The 20,018-nt window shown below is 37.7% G+C and overlaps 4 protein-coding genes across 4 annotated transcripts; all 4 read left to right on the forward strand.

Moving 5' to 3' along the window:
* Positions 1-119: 119 nt before the first annotated feature.
* On the forward strand, positions 120-1,088 carry LOC310956880 (olfactory receptor 2AT4-like; the record flags this gene model as incomplete). The annotated part of the gene is made up of 1 exon (XM_083927255.1): positions 120-1,088. One exon carries the CDS (start codon positions 120-122, stop codon positions 1,086-1,088), a length of 969 nt encoding a protein of 322 aa, XP_083783381.1.
* Positions 1,089-5,887: 4,799 nt separating this feature from the next.
* On the forward strand, positions 5,888-6,850 carry LOC310956881 (olfactory receptor 2AT4-like; the record flags this gene model as incomplete). The annotated part of the gene is made up of 1 exon (XM_083927256.1): positions 5,888-6,850. The coding sequence occupies one exon, from the start codon at positions 5,888-5,890 to the stop codon at positions 6,848-6,850; it is 963 nt and encodes a 320-aa protein (XP_083783382.1).
* A 5,296-nt stretch (positions 6,851-12,146) lies between these two features.
* On the forward strand, positions 12,147-13,115 carry LOC310956882 (olfactory receptor 2AT4-like; the record flags this gene model as incomplete). Its single annotated transcript, XM_083927257.1, has 1 exon — positions 12,147-13,115. One exon carries the CDS (start codon positions 12,147-12,149, stop codon positions 13,113-13,115), a length of 969 nt encoding a protein of 322 aa, XP_083783383.1.
* Positions 13,116-18,003: 4,888 nt separating this feature from the next.
* LOC310956883 (olfactory receptor 2AT4-like) lies at positions 18,004-18,972 on the forward strand (the record flags this gene model as incomplete). Its single annotated transcript, XM_083927258.1, has 1 exon — positions 18,004-18,972. One exon carries the CDS (start codon positions 18,004-18,006, stop codon positions 18,970-18,972), a length of 969 nt encoding a protein of 322 aa, XP_083783384.1.
* Positions 18,973-20,018: the final 1,046 nt, after the last annotated feature.

The raw sequence follows: 20,018 nt of genomic DNA on the forward strand, positions 1-20,018 counted from the left end.
CAGTTTGATGTATGTGAAGTCATGACATGTTTTTTTTCTTTTTTCTCTTTTTCAGACCACAGAATTTTTACACACCGTGGACCGAATGCAGACCTCCAGCACGCTGGTGAACTTGCACTATGTCTTCTCTCAAGACTGTTTTAAATGTCTCTGTCATCATTCAACCTCCAGGCTTCTATATCATCGGATTTCAGACCTTTAACTACATCAGCGTCTACATTGTCTTTCTGTCGTTTGTCTATGTGGTTTCACTAGTGTTCAATATTTTATTGATCTCCATAATTGCCCGTGAGCGCTGTTTACACACTCCAAAATTTCTGGCTGTTGTCAACCTCGCAGTAATTGATATACTCTTAAACACGTGCATTATTCCCAGCGTGATCAAGGTATTCCTCTTTAACGACAACTTTGTTCCATTCTATCTATGTCTTCTACAAATGTATGTCTACTATACTGTTATATCTCTGGAGGCATATGCACTTGCTGTACTTGCCTATGACAGGTTCATTGCGATATGTTTACCTATGCGTCAGAACGTATTCAACACAGTGCAGATCATGTCTTCTATTGTCAGCGTGATCTGGCTTTGCGGTCTGGCAAGAGTGATATATACCATGACATTCACTGCTCATCTGTCTTTTTGCAAATCTGTAAGAGTGTACAGCTATTTCTGTGACTACGCACCTTTGTTCAGATTGTCCTGTAATGAATACACATTGGATTGGACAGTAGTGTCATATGCAACTGTGGTGAACCTGATGGTCCCTTTCACTTTCATTGTTCTGGCTTATATCAGCATCCTGATCACTGTGTTCAGGATGAAATCAGTAATCAATAGGAAGAAAACTCTTGCCACTTGCATTGAGCACATGGTCCTTGTTGCTGTATTTTACCTTCCTATATTCAGCATTTCTTTAATGGGGATTTATGTGCAAGCCATTGACCCGGACCTCCATTTGCTATGCCTGTCGCTGGTCTCTACCATCCCACCGTGCATCAATCCTATTTTCTATTCTTTGAAAACCAAAGAGATTAAAACCAGAGTTCTGGCACTGGTACAAGGAATGAAAACCAGCCCCATCAAATAGCCATCTGTGGAGGATTTTAATTATCAACGGTCAAAACTGTGCATGTGTTAATGTTAATTTTGAAGAAGGCCTGAGGACAAAAACGTTATTTATACTAAAGAGAAATGCATATGGAGCCAGAGTGTGCTACACTTCTCTTCACCTTTCAAGTCTGCTTCCAGTGATCAGAACCTCACTAACCAGCCTTTGTGTTACGTTATTATTCAGCATTATATTATAGATTTGTATTTACTATTCTGTCATAATTTAAAAGAAAACACCAAATTCAATAAGGAAATTATATATTGCCGACCTAAAATATACTTGACTGTCATTGAAGGTTGTTGTAATATATTTGAATGCTATGGCTCTCCTATGCTGCCTGAAATACTCATATGTGAAACATGTACTGTATATAAACTGTACATATCCCTCATAAAATGTCTGATAAAACAGAAGGTCTCATTATTGTGTTTGTCTGAGGTACTGCATAACTCTCAGGGTTCATTGCACCACAAAGATCAACACATGTTGACATAAATGTTATTTAAAATGATTTAAGACTTACAGGGTATAAATGGGTTTGTAGAGGAACTCAGATATGTAAACGTTTATTATGTAATTACTTTCTACAACGACAATTTTAGATTTTTGACATTTCAAAAATGTATGAATAAGTAAAACTGGATAATACTTTTATAAATAAAGGATAAATTAATATTAACTGTTGGAAAAGGAACATTTGTTCTATGGTTCAGTGCAGTGCTCAAAGAAAATATGGGCAAAGGAATAATTGAAATGCATCATTTTGGCTGATTTTGTACATCTCTTACTATGAACTGACCCTGTGATTGCACAAAACCAGTTAAAAGACTTTATCTGGCTAAAAACAATGCACAAAACAAAATAGTCAAAGCAAACCATGAACAATACATTCAAATGATTCAGTGAGCTGAAAGTACCCACATCATCAGATCTTTATTCTAAGTCAAATGAGCACCCTGTTAGTCTGAACAAAATAGTTACAAAAGTAATATTTACTGAAGCAAGATGTGTAAATTAAACTTGTTTTGAGAGTAATTGTGTTCACAAGAAGATATTTGCCTAAAAAACAAAGAATTGATGTATGGTAACTGATAAATTGAGTTTATAATGGTAGTTATTGTTCATTGTTTGTGTTTGTGAGTCCTTTAAGAAATCATACAATCTATAAAACACAGTAGAACAAGCAAGTTAGAGCAAAAGTTGAATGAAACGTAAACACACACAACTTTCACTCCATTGTTAATTAATTCTATTGCTAATAGGTGCACCTGAGATTAATTAGTCTGAAGTGATTACAGTTCAAGGTTTGTTTGTTAAAGACAAGGTCATTAACTGAAATTCTCTGGTGATAGCATCACAAACTGGGCTCATTAGAACCATTTTGTTTTGGTTCACCATGGTCTGTTAATGAATACATGTTTTTCAGTACAGAGGTTGTGGAGGTCATTGTCGGTAAACAAAACAAGTATTTACTGGACTGTTATTTATGCAGCACCTGAGACAAACAAGTTAACTGGATCATATGTTTCTGACCACAGCTTTATTAAAAAATGAAATTAAAAATAAAAGTTGGCCTCTTCCATTCTGTGACACTTAGAAACTCACTAAGGGTAAAAATCAGGGATGGGCCGTCCTGCTCTTGGAGGGCCACTGCTCTGGGTGTTTTAGGTTTGTCCCTACTCTAACACACCAGAATCTAATGAATATGACACATGACGAGCTTCAGCTACTTGATAACGAGCACATCATTAGAATCACGTGTGTTAGAGCTGGGAGAAACCTAAAACAGGTAGGGCAGTGGCCCTCCAGGTGCAGGATTGGAAATCACTGTTATAAATGAATAAGAAATGGAAATAGATGGTAACAATACATAATACGGCCCGCGACTTAGAGCATACCTACCGCTCACTTGGTTGCCCCTTATTTCACACAAGTACTGAGTAACTCCCGCTCACTTAGCCCCGTTTGCCCTGTGCATTTACAGTGTAACTAGGCTGCGTCTTATCACGTAACTCAGGTTTAACTAACATCCTGCTTTACACCAACTTCCACAGAAGTACAGAGTAACTCTCGCTCACTTCCCCCACAAATTTCCATGCGTCTTACAGTATACCTAGGCTGTGTCTATGAGCGTAACTCCCGTACAATTATGTGCTGTAACTACACTGTAGTTGACCCGGAGTTACCAAGGAACTACAGGGTAGCGGGATTGATTATAAAGTGTTCACCGCTATCCCCTTCTTAGTGTGTACGGGAGTTGGCTCTAAGTCACAGCTTAGTTATACTGTAAAATGCGTGGAAATTAGTGGGGCGAGTGTGCGAGAGTTACTCTGTACATCTGTGGAAGTTGGTGTAAAGCAGGGTGTATGTTAACCTGATTTATGTGATAAGACGCAGCCTAGTTACATTAAGTGATTTTACATGCAGTTTAAAAACCCGATTATAATCGGGTAAATGGCATACGCCGTTTTTTTAAACACCATGTAAACACCATATCCCGGGTAAAATAAGGGTTCTCATACCCGTTTAACAGACCTAAAGAAATCCTTCAGTTCCCTGATTATTCGTGCATGTAAACAGCGTTCTCATGTTTTTATTGCGTTTCTTGTCTGCACATGCACCCCACTCCGCAGCAATGGCTTTTGACCCGGAAATAAAATAAACCAGGAAGCAACGGCACAGAAAACAACGTGAAGAAAAACAACATTAATAAATCCTTACATTTCAACAAAGGGAGGGCTTCGCAACAGCAAGTAATATTACTACCAAGAAGACCTGTTTCAGTCGTAATTCTGTCCAAAAGTCGGCTCTTTGTGATTTTGACAAAGGCAAACCAGAAAAAAGCAATATTCAGACCAGTTGTATGTTGACAGAGCGCCACCTACTGTACCACAGGTCGAGTTACTCTGTCATTTTCCCATTCAACCCCCTCTCACGTATACAAGGGGAACTTCAATAATGTGATTATTCCCTTAACTTGGGTCAGGCCATATTCGGGTTACTGATGTGAATGTAAATGCACTGACTGTAAATGCATGGGGGAACCAGGTGGAGACGTGAGCGGGAGTTACTCAGTACTTGTGTGAAATAAGGGGAAACCTAAGCAGAAAGTGAGAAATAGGTGCACTCTAAGTTGTACTTTACCAAATACATTTATCAAGTGTTATATAATAATCAGTGGAACTACACAGTGGATATATTATAATATATTATTACCAATTTACTAAATTTAAATTATGATTAAATGCACATGTATGCACTTAAACACATTTTTATTAGATATTAACAAAATGCGTTTTCAGTAAATTCACCATATTCACAAATAAAATAGTCCTCAATGGTGTGCACTTACATCGGGGGGGCGATGGGGGTCAAGATAGTTAGCTTTTTCGATTGGTATCCAAAAGTTTTTTTCAGAGTTGATCTCCTCTTTCCTGCATGTATGGGACTCAATTTGCTTCCGGGCCGAGGACAGGCGACACAAACAGGCGAGTGCTGCCGTTTACAGTAAAATGCATTTTAGTTTCTACTCAGATCATGCAACCATCTCCCTTTTCCTCCTGAAAGGAAATCTCCACACCCAAATAATATATACACACTTCTGCATCTCATTGGATTGATTGCAAACATTTCACACATTACAAACAATTTTTCATGTGTGTGTATAAAACAAATGAGAGAGAGGTGAGGGCAACAGTATTCAGTCCAAGACAAATGTGAGACCTGACTTGTCAAGTGACTTCTGACCAGGTCTCATCTATCACTCTATAACACTTTCTATGATGGAGTACAGAGATGCATGAGAAGATGTTGTTACGAGCAGAGCTGTGGGTGTATAGACAGTGTTTTACAGTTGATTTTGAAAGAAATTTTGTGGTAGAAGATTTTGAATATTCATGAGAGTAAAAAAAAAGTTACATGTCCTTTCAAAATGATGATGACAGAGTAATATTGACAGTAAATCTGCCTTTGCCTCCAAGCAAAGCCAGCAAAATCAAGTCTCTGTCCGTGGTCCTGAGAGCACGTCCGCACCACACCGAACAACTATATCATGTTTCTATTACTTTATTAGTTCCTTATTAAAAGAAACAATCAAATGAAAACAGAGGGTTCACACACACTTCAAAATTCATGGACATACACGTTATTAATGCTGTACGATGGAAATAAAGTTTTGTTTATATTTGCAAAGAGAATAATAAAACTGTTTCAAACATTGGGTGATTGGGTTTCAGTGTTATTAAGCATCATTCATTTTAATCTGCATGTCCTCCGACTCTTGAGATGAAGATAACTGTGGAACATGAAACAATAATAACATTTTGTTTGTTTTGATTGTAAAAAAAGTTGGAAAACAACATGCCACCCTCCACGGGCTAACCTAAGATTCATTTCTTAATGAGAATACTGTGTTTTATCTCTGGAGACCAATAAAGAGAGTATAACTTCTACTGTACACAGGTCAGACATGCAGACATTCAATGGCTACTGTTGGAGTCAGCATCATATGGAGCCACATTTTGTAAAACGATGAGCAATAGAACAGGTGAGCCAAAAGCAGATTGTAGTCTGTTGCATGTTATATTGTTCGCTCAAAAGCAGCAAAAATATTTGGTTTCATGCTGAATGCACAAGTGTATATGTGTCAGTTTGATGTATGTGATTGGATAGATAAGTCATGACATGTTTTTTTCTTATTTCTCTTTTTCAGACCACAGAATTGTTACACACCGTGGACCAAATGCCGACCTCCAGCACGCCGGTGGAGTTGCACTATGTCTTCTCTCAAGACTGTTTTAAATGTCTCTGTCATTATTCAACCTCCAGGCTTCTATATCATCGGATTTGAGACCTTTAACTACATCAGTGTCTACATTATTTTTCTGTCGTTTGTCTATGTGGTTTCACTAGTGTTCAATATTTTATTGATCTGCATAATTGCCCGTGAGCGCTGTTTACACACTCCAAAATTTCTGGCTGTTGTCAACCTCGCAGTAGTTGATATACTCTTAAACACAAGCACTGTTCCAGGTGCGATCAAGGTATTCCTCTTTAACGACAACTTTGTTCCATTCAATCTATGTCTTCTACAAATGTATGTCTACTATACTGTTATATCTCTGGAGGCATATGCACTTGCTGTACTTGCCTATGACAGGTTCATTGCGATATGTTTACCTATGCGTCAGAACGTATTCAACACAGTGCAGATCATGTCTTCTATTGTCAGCCTGATCTGGCTTTGCGGTCTGGCAAGAGTTGCATATGCCATGGCATTCACTGCTCATCTGTCTTTTTGCAAATCTGTAAGAGTGTACAGCTATTTCTGTGACTACGCACCTTTGTTCAGATTGGCCTGTAATGATTACACATTGGATTGGACAGTAGTGTCGTATGCGACTGTGGTGAACCTGATGGTCCCTTTCACTTTCATTGTTCTGGCTTATATCAGCATCCTGATCACTGTGTTCAGGATGAAATCAGTAAGCAATAGGAAGAAAACTTTTGCCACTTGCATTGAGCACATGGTCCTTGTTGCTGTATTTTACATTCCTATATTCAGCATTTCCTTAATGGGGATTTATGTGCGAGCCATTGACCCGGACCTCCATTTGCTATCCCTGTCACTGGCCTCTACCATCCCACCGTGCATCAATCCTATTTTCTATTCTTTGAAAACCAAGGAGATTAAAACAAGAATTCGGGCACTGGTACAAGGAATAAAAACCAGCCCATGACAATTTTCTTCCCCATCAAATAGCCATCTGTGGAGGATTTTAACTATTAACGGTCGAAACTGTGCATGTGTTAATGTTAATTTTGAAGAAGGCTTGAGGACCGAAACATTATTTATACTAAAGAGAAATGCATATTGAGCCAGAGTGTGCTACACCTCTCTTTACCTTTCAAGTCTGCTTCCAGTGATCAGAGCCTCACTCACCAGCCTTTATGATACGTTACTATTCAGCATTATATTATAGATTTTTATTTTATATTCTGTCATAATTGAAAGGAAACACCAAATTCAATAAGGAAATAAATTACATATTGCCGACCTAAGATATATTTGACTGTCATTGAAGGTTGTTGTAATATATTTGAATGCTATGGCTCTTCTATGCTGCCTGAAATACTCATATGTGAAACATGTACTGTATATAAACTGTACATATCCCTCATAAAATGTCTGATAAAACAGAAGGTCTCATTATTGTGTTTGTCGGAGGTACTGCATATCTCTCAGGGTCTACAGCACAAAGATTAACACATGTTGACATAAATGTTTTGTTGTCTTTTATTTGTGGTTATTTAAAAATGATATAAGACTTACAGGGGATAAATGGGTTTGTAGAGAAACTCAGATATGTAAACTTTTAGTTTGTAATTACTTCCCAAACGACGATATTCGCTTTTTGACATTTCAAAAATGTTTTATAAGTAAAACTGGATAATACTTTTATAAATACAAGATAAATGAATATTAACTGTTGGAAAAGGAACATTTGTTCTACGGTTCAGTGCAGTGCTCAAAGAAAATATGGGCAAAGGAATAATTGAAATGCATCATTTTGGCTGATTTTGTACATCTCTTACTATGAACTGACCCTGTGATTGCACAAAACCAGTTAAAAGACTTTATCTGGCTAAAAACAATGCACAAAACAAAATAGTCAAAGCAAACCATGAACAATACATTCAAATGATTCAGTGAGCTGAAAGTACCCACATCATCAGATCTTTATTCTAAGTCAAATGAGCACCCTGTTAGACTGAATAAAACAGTTACAAAAGTAATATTTACTGAAGCAAGATGTGTAAATTAAATCTTTTTGAGAGTAATTGTGTTCACAAGAAGATATTTGCCTAAAAAACAAAGAATTTATGTATGGTTACTGATAAATTGAGTTTATAATGGTAGTTATTGTTTATTGTTTGTGTTTGTGAGTCCTTTAAGAAATCATACAATCTATAAAACACAGTAGAACAAGCAAGTTAGAGCAAAAGTTGAATGAAACATAAACCCACACAACTTTCACTCCATTGTTAGTTAATTCTATTGCTAATAGGTGCGCCTGAGATTAATTAGTCTGAAGTGATTACAGTTCAAGGTTTGTTTGTTAAAGACAAGGTCATTAACTGAAATTCTCTGGTGATTGCATCACAAATTGGGCTCATTAGAACCATTTTGTTTTGGTTCACCATGGTCTGTTAATTAATACATGTTTTTCAGTACAGAGGTTGTGGAGGTCATTGTCGGTAAACAAAACGAGTATTTACTGGACTTTTATTTATGCAGCACCTGAGACAAACAAGTTAACTGGATCATATGTTTCTGACCACAGCTTTATTAAAAAATGAAATTAAAAATAAAAGTTGGCCTCTTCCATAATGTTACACTGAGAAACTAACTAAGGGATTGGCCGTCCTGCTCTTGGAGGGCCACTGCTCTGGGTGTTTTAGGTTTGTCCCTACTCTAACACACCAGAATCTAATGAATATGACACATGACGAGCTTCAGCTACTTGATCACGAGCACATCATTAGAATCACGTGTGTTAGAGCTGGGAGAAACCTAAAACAGGTAGGGCAGTGGCCCTCCAGGTGCAGGATTGGAAATCACTGTTATAAATGAATAAGAAATGGAAATAGATGGTAACAATACATAATACGGCCCGCGACTTAGAGCATACCTACCGCTCACTTGGTTGCCCCTTATTTCACACAAGTACTGAGTAACTCCCGCTTACTTAGCCCCGTTTCCCCCCCCCCCCTGCATTAACAGCGTAACTGGGCTGCGTCTTATCACGTAACTCAGGTTAACTAACATCCTGCTTTACACAAACTTCCACAGAAGTACAGAGTAAGTCTCGCTCACTTCCCCCACAAATTTCCATGCGTCTTACAGTATAACTAGGCTGTGTCTTAGAGCGTAACTCCCGTACAATTATGTGCTGTAACTACACTGTAGTTGACCCGGAGTTACCAAGGAACTACAGGGTAGCGGGATTGATTATAAAATGTTCACCGCTATCCCCTCCTTAGTGTGTACGGGAGTTGGCTCTAAGTCACAGCTTAGTTATACTGTAAAATGCGTGGAAATTAGTGGGGCGAGTGTGGGAGAGTTACTCTGTGCATCTCTGGAAGTTGGTGTAAAGCAGGGTGTAAGTTAACCTGATTTATGTGATAAGACGCAGCCTAGTTACATTAAGTGATTTTACCTGCAGTTTAAAAACCCGATTATAATCAGGTAAATGGCATACGCCGTTTTTTTAAACACCATGTAAACACCAAATCCAGGGTAAAATCAGGGTTCTCATACCCGTTTAACAGACCTAGAGAACTCCTTCAGTTCCCTGATTATTCGTGCATGTAAACAGCGTTCTCATGTTTTTATTGCGTTTCTTGTCTGCACATGCACCCCACTCCGCAGCAATGGCTTTTGACCCGGAAATAAAGTAAACCAGGAAGCAACGGCACAGAAAACAGCGTGAAAAAAACAACATTAACAAAGCCTTACATTTCAACAAAGGGAGGGCTTCGGGACAGCAAGTAACATTACTACCAAGAAGACCTGTTTCAGTCGTAATTCCATCCAAAAGTCGTCTGTTTGTGATTTTGACAAAGGTAAACTAGAAAAAAGCAATATTCAGTCCAGCTGTATGTTGACAGAGCGCCACCTACTGTACCACAGGTCGAGTTACTCTGTCATTTTCCCATTCAACCCATCTCACGTATACAAGGGGAACTTCAATAATGTGATCATTTCCTTAACTGGGGTAAGGCCTTATTCGGGTTACTGATGTGAATGTAAATGCACTGAATGTAAATGCATGTGGGAACCAGGTGGAGACGTGAGCGGGAGTTACTCAGTACTTGTGTGAAATAAGGGGAAACCTAAGCGGAAAGTGAGCAGTAGGTGCACTCTAAGTTGTATTTTACCAAATACATTTATCAAGTATTATATAATAATCAGTGGAACTACACAGAGGATATATTATAATATATTATTACCATTTTACTAAATTTAAATTATGATTAAATACACATGTATGCACTTAAACACATTTTTATTAGATATTAACAAAATGCGCTATATGATTGTTAAAGGGACCCCGTGTAGCGTTTTCAGTAAATTCACCGTCTTCATTCATAAAATAGTCCTCAATGGTGTGCAATTACATCTGCCAACAATCTGACTTATTCTCCTCAGCAACAAAGTTCTTAATTGTTTTTTACATAGAACGGGCAAGCTGAGGCCTCTGTGTCCTTCCGGTCTATAAAAAACTACAAATGGCTGAGAGGGACACAAAGCACTAGTACCCGGTTTCGCTCAGAGCCAGCATGACTGTGAAATACCATGGACATGTTAAAATATAGATTTTATACTGAAAAAATGGCACCCATTTAATCCTATGAAAGCTGCTCAGTGGCGCATGGTTGCTTTAGAATGTCGCTACTTTCTGGTTGTGTGGCCTTTTTGTCTTGAAGGACTTATCGGATGTAAAAATGTTTCCGTACCCGAGCCCATGACCGGGTTCCAAGTACAAACTTTGATTTAGGTAGGGTCTAATATTATGTCCACCTAAATTGTTTTTAAGTAGGGGGTCTCAAGATAATTAGCCTTTTTGATTGGTATGCAAAACATTTTTTCAGAGTTGATCTCCTCTTTCCTGCATGTATGGGAGTCCATTTGCTTCCGGGCCTAGGACAGGCGACACAAACCAGCGAGTGCTGCCGTTTACAGTAAAATGCATTTTAGCTTCTACTCTGATCATGCAACCATCTCACTTTTCCTCCTGAAAGGAGATCTCCACTCCCCCAAATAATATATAGACACTTCTGCATCTAATTTGATTGTTTACAGACATATAAAAACAACTTTTCATGTGTCGGTATAAAACAAATGAGAGAGAGGTGAGGGTAACAGTATTCAGTCCAAGACAAATGTGAGACCTGACTTGTCGAGAGACTTCTGACCAGGTCTCATCTATCACTCTATAACACTTTCTATGATGGAGTACAGAGATGCATGAGAAGATGTTGTTACGAGCAGAGCTGTGGGTGTATAGACAGTGTTTTACAGTTGATTTTGAAATATTTTATGTGGTAGAAGATTTTGAATGTTTATGAGTGTAAAACAAAAAGTTACATGTCCTTTCAAAATGATGATGACAGAGTAATATTGATAGTAAATCTGCCTTTGCCTCCAAGCAGAGCCAGCAAAATCAAGTCTCTGTCCGTGGTCCTGAGAGCACGTCCGCACCAAACAGAACAACTATATCATGTTTCTATTTCGTTATTAGTTCCTTATTAAAAGAAACAATCAAATGAAAACAGAGGGTTCACACACACTTCAAAATCCATGGACATACACGTTATCAATGCTGTATGATGGAAATAAAGTTTTGTTTATATTTGCAAAGAGAATAATAAAACTGTTTCAAACATTGGGTGATTGGGTTTCAGTGTTATTAAGCGTCATTCATTTTAATCTGCATGTCCTCCGACTCTTGAGATGAAGATAACTGAGGAACACAAAACAATAATAACATTTTGTTTGTTTTGCCTGAAAGAAAAGTTGGAAAACAACATGCCACTCTCCACGGGTTAAACCTTTGATTATAGTAAAAGCTCACTGGTCATTACTGTTTTGCTGATTCATATCTTAATGAGAAGACTATGTTTTATCTCTGGAGACCAATAAAGAGAGTATAACTTCTACTGTACACAGGTCAGACATGAAGACATTCAATGGCTACTGTTGGAGTCAGCATCATATGGAGCCTCATTGTGTAAAACGATTAGCAATAGAACAGGTGAGCCAAAAGCAGATTGTAGTCTGTTGCACGTTATATTGTTCGCTCAGAAGCAGCAACATTTTTGGTTTCATGCTGAATGCACAAGTGTTTATGTGTCAGTTTGATGTATGTGAAGTCATGACATGTTTTTTTTCTTTTTCTCTTTTTCAGACCACAGAATTATTACACACCGTGGACCGAATGCAGACCTCCAGCACGCTGGTGAACTTGCACTATGTCTTCTCTCAAGACTGTTTTAAATATCTCTGTCATTATTCAACCTCCAGGCTTCTATATCATCGGATTTCAGACCTTTAACTACATCAGCGTCTACATTGTCTTTCTGTCGTTTGTCTATGTGGTTTCACTAGTGTTCAATATTTTATTGATCTCCATAATTGCCCGTGAGCGCTGTTTACACACTCCAAAATTTCTGGCTGTTGTCAACCTCGCAGTAATTGATATACTCTTAAACACGTGCATTATTCCCAGCGTGATCAAGGTATTCCTCTTTAACGACAACTTTGTTCCATTCTATCTATGTCTTCTACAAATGTATGTCTACTATACTGTTATATCTCTGGAGGCATATGCACTTGCTGTACTTGCCTATGACAGGTTCATTGCGATATGTTTACCTATGCGTCAGAACGTATTCAACACAGTGCAGATCATGTCTTCTATTGTCAGCGTGATCTGGCTTTGCGGTCTGGCAAGAGTGATATATACCATGACATTCACTGCTCATCTGTCTTTTTGCAAATCTGTAAGAGTGTACAGCTATTTCTGTGACTACGCACCTTTGTTCAGATTGTCCTGTAATGAATACACATTGGATTGGACAGTAGTGTCATATGCAACTGTGGTGAACCTGATGGTCCCTTTCACTTTCATTGTTCTGGCTTATATCAGCATCCTGATCACTGTGTTCAGGATGAAATCAGTAAGCAATAGGAAGAAAACTCTTGCCACTTGCATGGAGCACATGGTCCTTGTTGCTGTATTTTACCTTCCTATATTCAGCATTTCCTTAATGGGAATTTATGTGCAAGCCATTGACCCGGACCTCCATTTGCTATGCCTGTCGCTGGTCTCTACCATCCCACCGTGCATCAATCCTATTTTCTATTCTTTGAAAACCAAAGAGATTAAAACCAGAGTTCTGGCACTGGTACAGGGAATGAAAACCAGCCCCATCAAATAGCCATCTGTGGAGGATTTTAATTATCAACGGTCGAAACTGTGCATGTGTTAATGTTAATTTTGAAGAAGGCCTGAGGACCGAAACATTATTTATACTAAAGAGAAATGCATATGGAGCCAGAGTGTGCTACACTTCTCTTCACCTTTCAAGTCTGCTTCCAGTGATCAGAGCCTCACTAACCAGCCTTTGTGTTGTGTTACTATTCAGCATTATATTATAGATTTGTATTTACTATTCTGTCATAATTTAAAAGAAAACACCAAATTCAATAAGGAAATTATATATTGCCGACCTAAAATATACTTGACTGTCATTGAATGTTGTTGTAATATATTTGAGTGCTATGGCTCTTCTATGCTGCCTGAAATACCTATATGTGAAACATATACTGTATATACCTATACATACATATCCCTCATAAAATGTCTGATAAAACAGAAGGTCTCATTATTGTGTTTGTCTGAGGTACTGCATAACTCTCAGGGTTCATTGCACCACAAAGATCAACACATGTTGACATAAATGTTATTTAAAATGATTTCAGACTTACAGGGTATAAATGGGTTTGTAGAGGAACTCAGATATGTAAACATTTATTATGTAATTACTTTCTACAACGACAATTTTCGATTTTTGACATTTCAAAAATGTATGAATAAGTAAAACTGGATAATACTTTTATAAACACAGGATAAATGAATATTAACTGTTGGAAAAGGAACATTTGTTCTATGGTTCAGTGCAGTGCTCAAAGAAAATATGGGCAAAGGAATAATTGAAATGCATCATTTTGGCTGATTTTGTACATCCCTTACTATGAACTGACCCTGTGATTGCACAAAACCAGTTAAAAGACTTTATCTGGCTAAAAACAATTCACAAAACAAAATAGTCAAAGCAAACCATGAACAATACATTCAAATGATTCAGTGAGCTGAAAGTACCCACATCATCAGATCTTTATTCTAAGTCAAATGAGCACCCTGTTAGACTGAATAAAATAGTTACAAAAGTAATATTTACTGAAGCAAGATGTGTAAATTAAACTTGTTTTGAGAGTAATTGTGTTCACAAGAAGATATTTGCCTTAAAAAACAAAGAATTTATGTATGGTTACTGATAAATTGAGTTTATAATGGTAGTTATTGTTTATTTTTTGTGTTTGTGAGTCCTTTAAGAAATCATACAATCTATAAAACACAGTAGAACAAGCAAGTTAGAGCAAAAGTTGAATGAAACATAAACCCACACAACTTTCACTCCATTGTTAATGAATTCTATTGCTAATAGGTGCACCTGAGATTAATTAGTCTGAAGTGATTACAGTTCAAGGTTTGTTTGTTAAAGACAATGTCATTAACTTAAATTCTCTGGTGATAGCATCACAAATTGGGCTCATTAGAGCCATTTTGTTTTGGTTCACCATGGTCTGTTAATGAATACATGTTTTTCAGTACAGAGGTTGTGGAGGTCATTGTCGGTAAACAAAACAAGTATTTACTGGACTGTTATTTATGCAGCACCTGAGACAAACAAGTTAACTGGATCACATGTTTCTGACCACAGCTTTATTAAAAAATTAAAATTAAAAATAAAAGTTGGCCTCTTCCATTCTGTGACACTGAGAAACTAACTAAGGGTAAAAATCAGGGATGGGCAGTCCTGCTCTTGGAGGGCCACTGCTCTGGGTTTTTAGGTTTGTCCCTACTCTAACACACCAGAATCTAATGAACATCACACATGACGAGCTTCAGCTACTTGATAACGAGCACATCATTTGAATCACGAGTGTTAGAACTGGGAGAAACCTAAAACAGGTAGGGCAGTGGCCCTCCAGGTGCAGGATTGGAGATCACTGTTATAAATGAATAAGAAATGGAAATAGATGGTAACACTAGATAATACGGCCCGCGACTTAGAGCATACCTACCGCTCACTAGGTTGCCCCTTATTTCACACAAGTACTGAGTAACTCCCGCTCACTTAGCCCCGTTTCCCCCCCTGCATTTACAGTGTAACTAGGCTGCGTCTTATCACGTAACTCAGTTTAACTTACATCCTGCTTTACACCAACTTCCACAGAAGTACAGAGTAAGTCTCGCTCACTTCCCCCACAAATTTCCATGCGTCTTACAGTATAACTAGGCTTTGTCTTAGAGCATAACTCCCGTACAAGTATGTGCTGTAACCACACTGTAGTTGACCTGGAGTTACCAAGTAACTACAGGGTAGCGGGATGGATTATAAAGTGTTCACCGTTATCTCTCCTTAGTGTGTACGGGAGTTGGCTCTAAGACACAGCTTAGTTATACTGTAAAATGCGTGGAAATTAGTGGGGCGAGTGTGCGAAAGTTACTCTGTACTTCTCACGAAGTTAGTGTAAATCATGACGTAAGTTAACCTGATTTATGTTATAAGACACAGCCTAGTTACATTAAGTGATTTTACATGCAGTTTAAAAAAAACTATCATAATCGGGTAAATGGCATACGCCGTTTTTTTAAACACCATGTAAACACCATATCCCGGGTAAAATAAGGGTTCTCATACCCGTTTAACAGACCTAGAGAACTCCTTCAGTTCCCTGATTATTCGTGCATGTAAACAGCGTTCTCATGTTTTTACTGCGTTTCTTGTCTGCACATGCACCCCACTCGGCAGCAATGGCTTTTGACCCGGAAATAGAATAAACCAGGAAGCAACTGCACAGAAAACAACGTGAAAAAAACAACATTAATAAAGCCTTAAATTTCAACAAAGGGAGGGCTTCGCTACAGCAAGGAACATTACTACCAAGAAGACCTGTTTCGGTCATAATTCTCACTCTAAGTTGTACTTTACCAAATACATTTATCAAGTGTTATATAATAATCAGTGGAACTACACAGTGGATATATTATAATATATTATTACCGTTTTACTAAATTTAAATTATGATTAAATATACATGTATGCACTTAAACACATTTTTATTAGATATTAACAAAATGCACTATATTTTTGTTAAAGGGACCCCGTGTAGCGTTTTCAGTAAATTCACCGTCTTCATTCATAAAATAGTCCTCAATGGTGTGCAATTACATCTGCCAACAATCTGACTTATTCTCCTCAGCAACAAAGTTCTTAGTTGTTTTTTATATAGAACGGGCAAGCTGAGTTCTCTGTGTCCTTCCGGTCTATAAAAAACTACAAATGGCTGAGAGGGACACAAAGCACTAGTACCCGGTTTCGCTCAGAGCCAGCATGACTGTGAAATACCATGGACACTGCTCAGTGGCGCATGGTTGCTTTAGAATGTCGCTACTTCCTGGTTGTGTGGCCTTTTTGTCTTGAAGGAATTATCGGATGTAAAAATGTTTCCGTACCCGAGCCCATGACCGGGTTCCAAGTACAAACTTTGATTTAGGTAGGGTCTAAAATTATGTCCACCTAAATTGTTTTTAAGTAGGGGGTCTCAAGATAATTAGCTTTTTAGATTGGTATGCAAAACATTTTTTCAGAGTTGATCTCCTCTTTCCCGCATGTATGGGAGTCCATTTGCTTCCGGGCCTAGGACAGGCGACACAAACCAGCGAGTGCTGCCGTTTACAGTAAAATGCATTTTAGCTTCTACTCTGATCATGCAATCATCTCCCTTTTCCTCCTGAAAGGAAATCCCCACTCCCCCAAATAATATATACACACTTCTGCATCTCATTTGATTGTTTACAGACATATAAAAACAACTTTTCATGTGTCGGTATAAAACAAATGAGAGAGAGGTGAGGGTAACAGTATTCAGTCCAAGACAAATGTGAGACCTGACTTGTCAAGAGACTTCTGACCAGGTCCCATCTATCGCTCTATAACACTTTCTATGATGGTGTACAGAGATGCATGAGAAGATGCTGTTCGGAGCAGAGCTGTGGGTGTATAGACAGTGTTTTACAGTTGATTTTGAAAAATTTTTGTGGAAGAAGATTTTGAATATTCATGTGAGTAAAAAAAAAGTTACATGTCCTTTCAAAATGATGATGACAGAGTAATATTGACAGTAAATCTGCCTTTGCCTCCAAGCAAAGCCAGCACAATCAAGTCTCTGTCCGTGGTCCTGCGAGCAAATCCGCATCAAACCATATAACTATATCATGTTTCAATATCTTTATTAGTTCCTTATTAAATGACACAATCAAATGAAAACAGAGGGTTCACACACACTTCAAAATTCATGGACATACACGTTATTAATGCTGTACGATGGAAATAAAGTTTTGTTTATATTTGCAAAGAGAATAATAAAACTGTTTCAAACATTGGGTGATTGGGTTTCAGTGTTATTAAGCGTCATTCATTTTAATCTGCATGTCCTCCGACTCTTGAGATGAAGATAACTGAGGAACATGAAACAATAATAACATTTTGTTTGTTTTGATTGAAAAACAGTTGGAAAACAACACCTGACTCTCCACGGGTTAAACCTTTGATTGTAGTAAAAGCTCACTGTTCATTACTGTTTTGAAGATTCATTTCTTAATGAGAAGACTGTGTTTTATCTCTGGAGACCAATAAAGAGAGTATAACTTCCACTGTACACAGGTCAGACATGAAGACATTCAATGGCTACTGTTGGAGTCAGCATCATATGGAGCCACATTGTGTAAAACGATGAGCAATAGAACAGGTGAGCCAAAAGCAGATTGTAGTCTGTTGCATGTTATATTGTTTGCTCAGAAGCAGCAAAATATTTGGTTTCATGCTGAATGCACAAGTGTATATGTGTCAGTTTGATGTATGTGATTGGATAGATAAGTCATGACATGTTTTTTTCTTATTTCTCTTTTTCAGACCACAGAATTGTTATACACAGTGGACCAAATGCCGACCTCCAGCACGCTGGTGAACTTGCACTATGTCTTCTCTCAAGACTGTTTTAAACGCCTCTGTCATCATTCAACCTCCAGGCTTCTATATCATCGGATTTGAGACCTTTAACTACATCAGTGTCTACATTATCTTTCTGTCGTTTGTCTATGTGGTTTCACTAGTGTTCAATATTTTATTGATCTCCATAATTGCCTGTGAGCGCTGTTTACACACTCCAAAATTTCTGGCTGTTGTCAACCTCGCAGTAGTTGATATACTCTTAAACACAAGCACTGTTCCAGGTGCGATCAAGGTATTCCTCTTTAACGACAACTTTGTTCCATTCAATCTATGTCTTCTACAAATGTATGTCTACTATACTGTTATGTCTCTGGAGGCATATGCACTTGCTTTACTTGCCTATGACAGGTTCATCGCGATATGTTTCCCAATGCATCAGAACGTATTCAACACAGTGCAGACCATGTCTTCTGTTGTCAGCCTGATCTGGCTTTGCGGTCTGGTAAGAGTGACATATTCCATGATATTCATTGCTCAGCTGTCTTTTTGCAAATCTGTAAGAGTGTACAGCTATTTCTGTGACTACACGCCTTTGTTCAGATTGGTCTGTAATGATTACACAGTGGAATGGAGTGTAGTTTCATATGTTAGTTCCATGAATGTGATGGTCCCTTTCACTTTCATTGTTCTGGCTTATATCAGCATCCTGATCACTGTGTTCAGGATGAAATCAGTAAGCAATAGGATAAAAACTCTTGCCACTTGCATTGAGCACATGGTTCTTGTTGCTATATTTTACATTCCTGCATTGAGCATTTCCTTAATGGGGATTTATGTGCAAGCCATTGACGAGGACCTCTTTGTGCTATGCCTGTCGCTGGCCTCTACCATCCCACCGTGCATCAATCCTATTTTCTATTCTTTGAAAACCAAAGAGATTAAAACCAGAGTTCTGGCACTGGTACAGGGAATAAAAACCAGCCCCATCAAATAACCATCTGTGGAGGATTTTAATTATCAACGGTCAAAACTGTGCATGTGTTTATGTTAATTTTGAAGAAGGCCTGAGGACCGAAACATTATTCATACTAAAGAGAAATGCATATGGAGCCAGAGTGTGCTACACTTCTCTTCACCTTTCAAGTCTGCTTCCAGTGATCAGAACCTCACTAACCAGCCTTTGTGTTTTTTTACTATTCAGCATTATATGTTAGATTTGTATTTACTATTCTGTCATAATTTAAAAGAAAACACCAAATTCAATAAGGAAATTACATATTGCCGTCCTAAAATATACTTGACTGTCATTGAAGGTTGTTGTAATATATTTGAATGCTATCGCTCTCCTATGCTGCCTGAAATACTCATATGTGAAACATATACTGTATATAAACTGTACATATCCCTCATAAAATGTCTGATAAAACAGAAGGTCTCATTATTGTGTTTGTCGGAGGTACTGCATGACTCTCAGGGTTCATTGCACCACAAAGATCAACACATGTTGACATAAATGTTATTTAAAATGATTTAAGACTTACAGGGTATAAATGGGTTTGTAGAGGAACTCAGATATGTAAACGTTTATTATGTAACTTCTTTCCACAACGACAATTATAGATTTTTGACATTTCAAAAATGAATGAATAAGTAAAACTGGATAATACTTTTATAAATACAAGATAAATGAATATTAACTGTTGGAAAAGGAACATTTGTTCTATGGTTCAGTGCAGTGCTCAAAGAAAATATGGGCAAAGGAATAATTGAAATGCATCATTTTGCCTGATTTTGTACATCTCTAACTATGAACTGACCCTGTGACTGCACAAAACCAGTTAAAAGAATATATCTGCCTAAAAACAATTCACAAAACAAAAAAGTCAAAGCAAACCATGAACAATACATTCAAATGATTCAGTGAGCTGAAAGTACCCACATCATCAGATCTTTATTCTAAGTCAAATGAGCACCCTGTTAGACTGAATAAAATAGTTACAAAAATAATATTTACTGAAGCAAGATGTGTAAATTAAATCT

This window comes from Echiichthys vipera, assembly GCF_963691815.1.
Source record: "Echiichthys vipera genome assembly, chromosome: 14".
NCBI classification, from domain to species: domain Eukaryota; kingdom Metazoa; phylum Chordata; class Actinopteri; order Perciformes; family Trachinidae; genus Echiichthys; species Echiichthys vipera.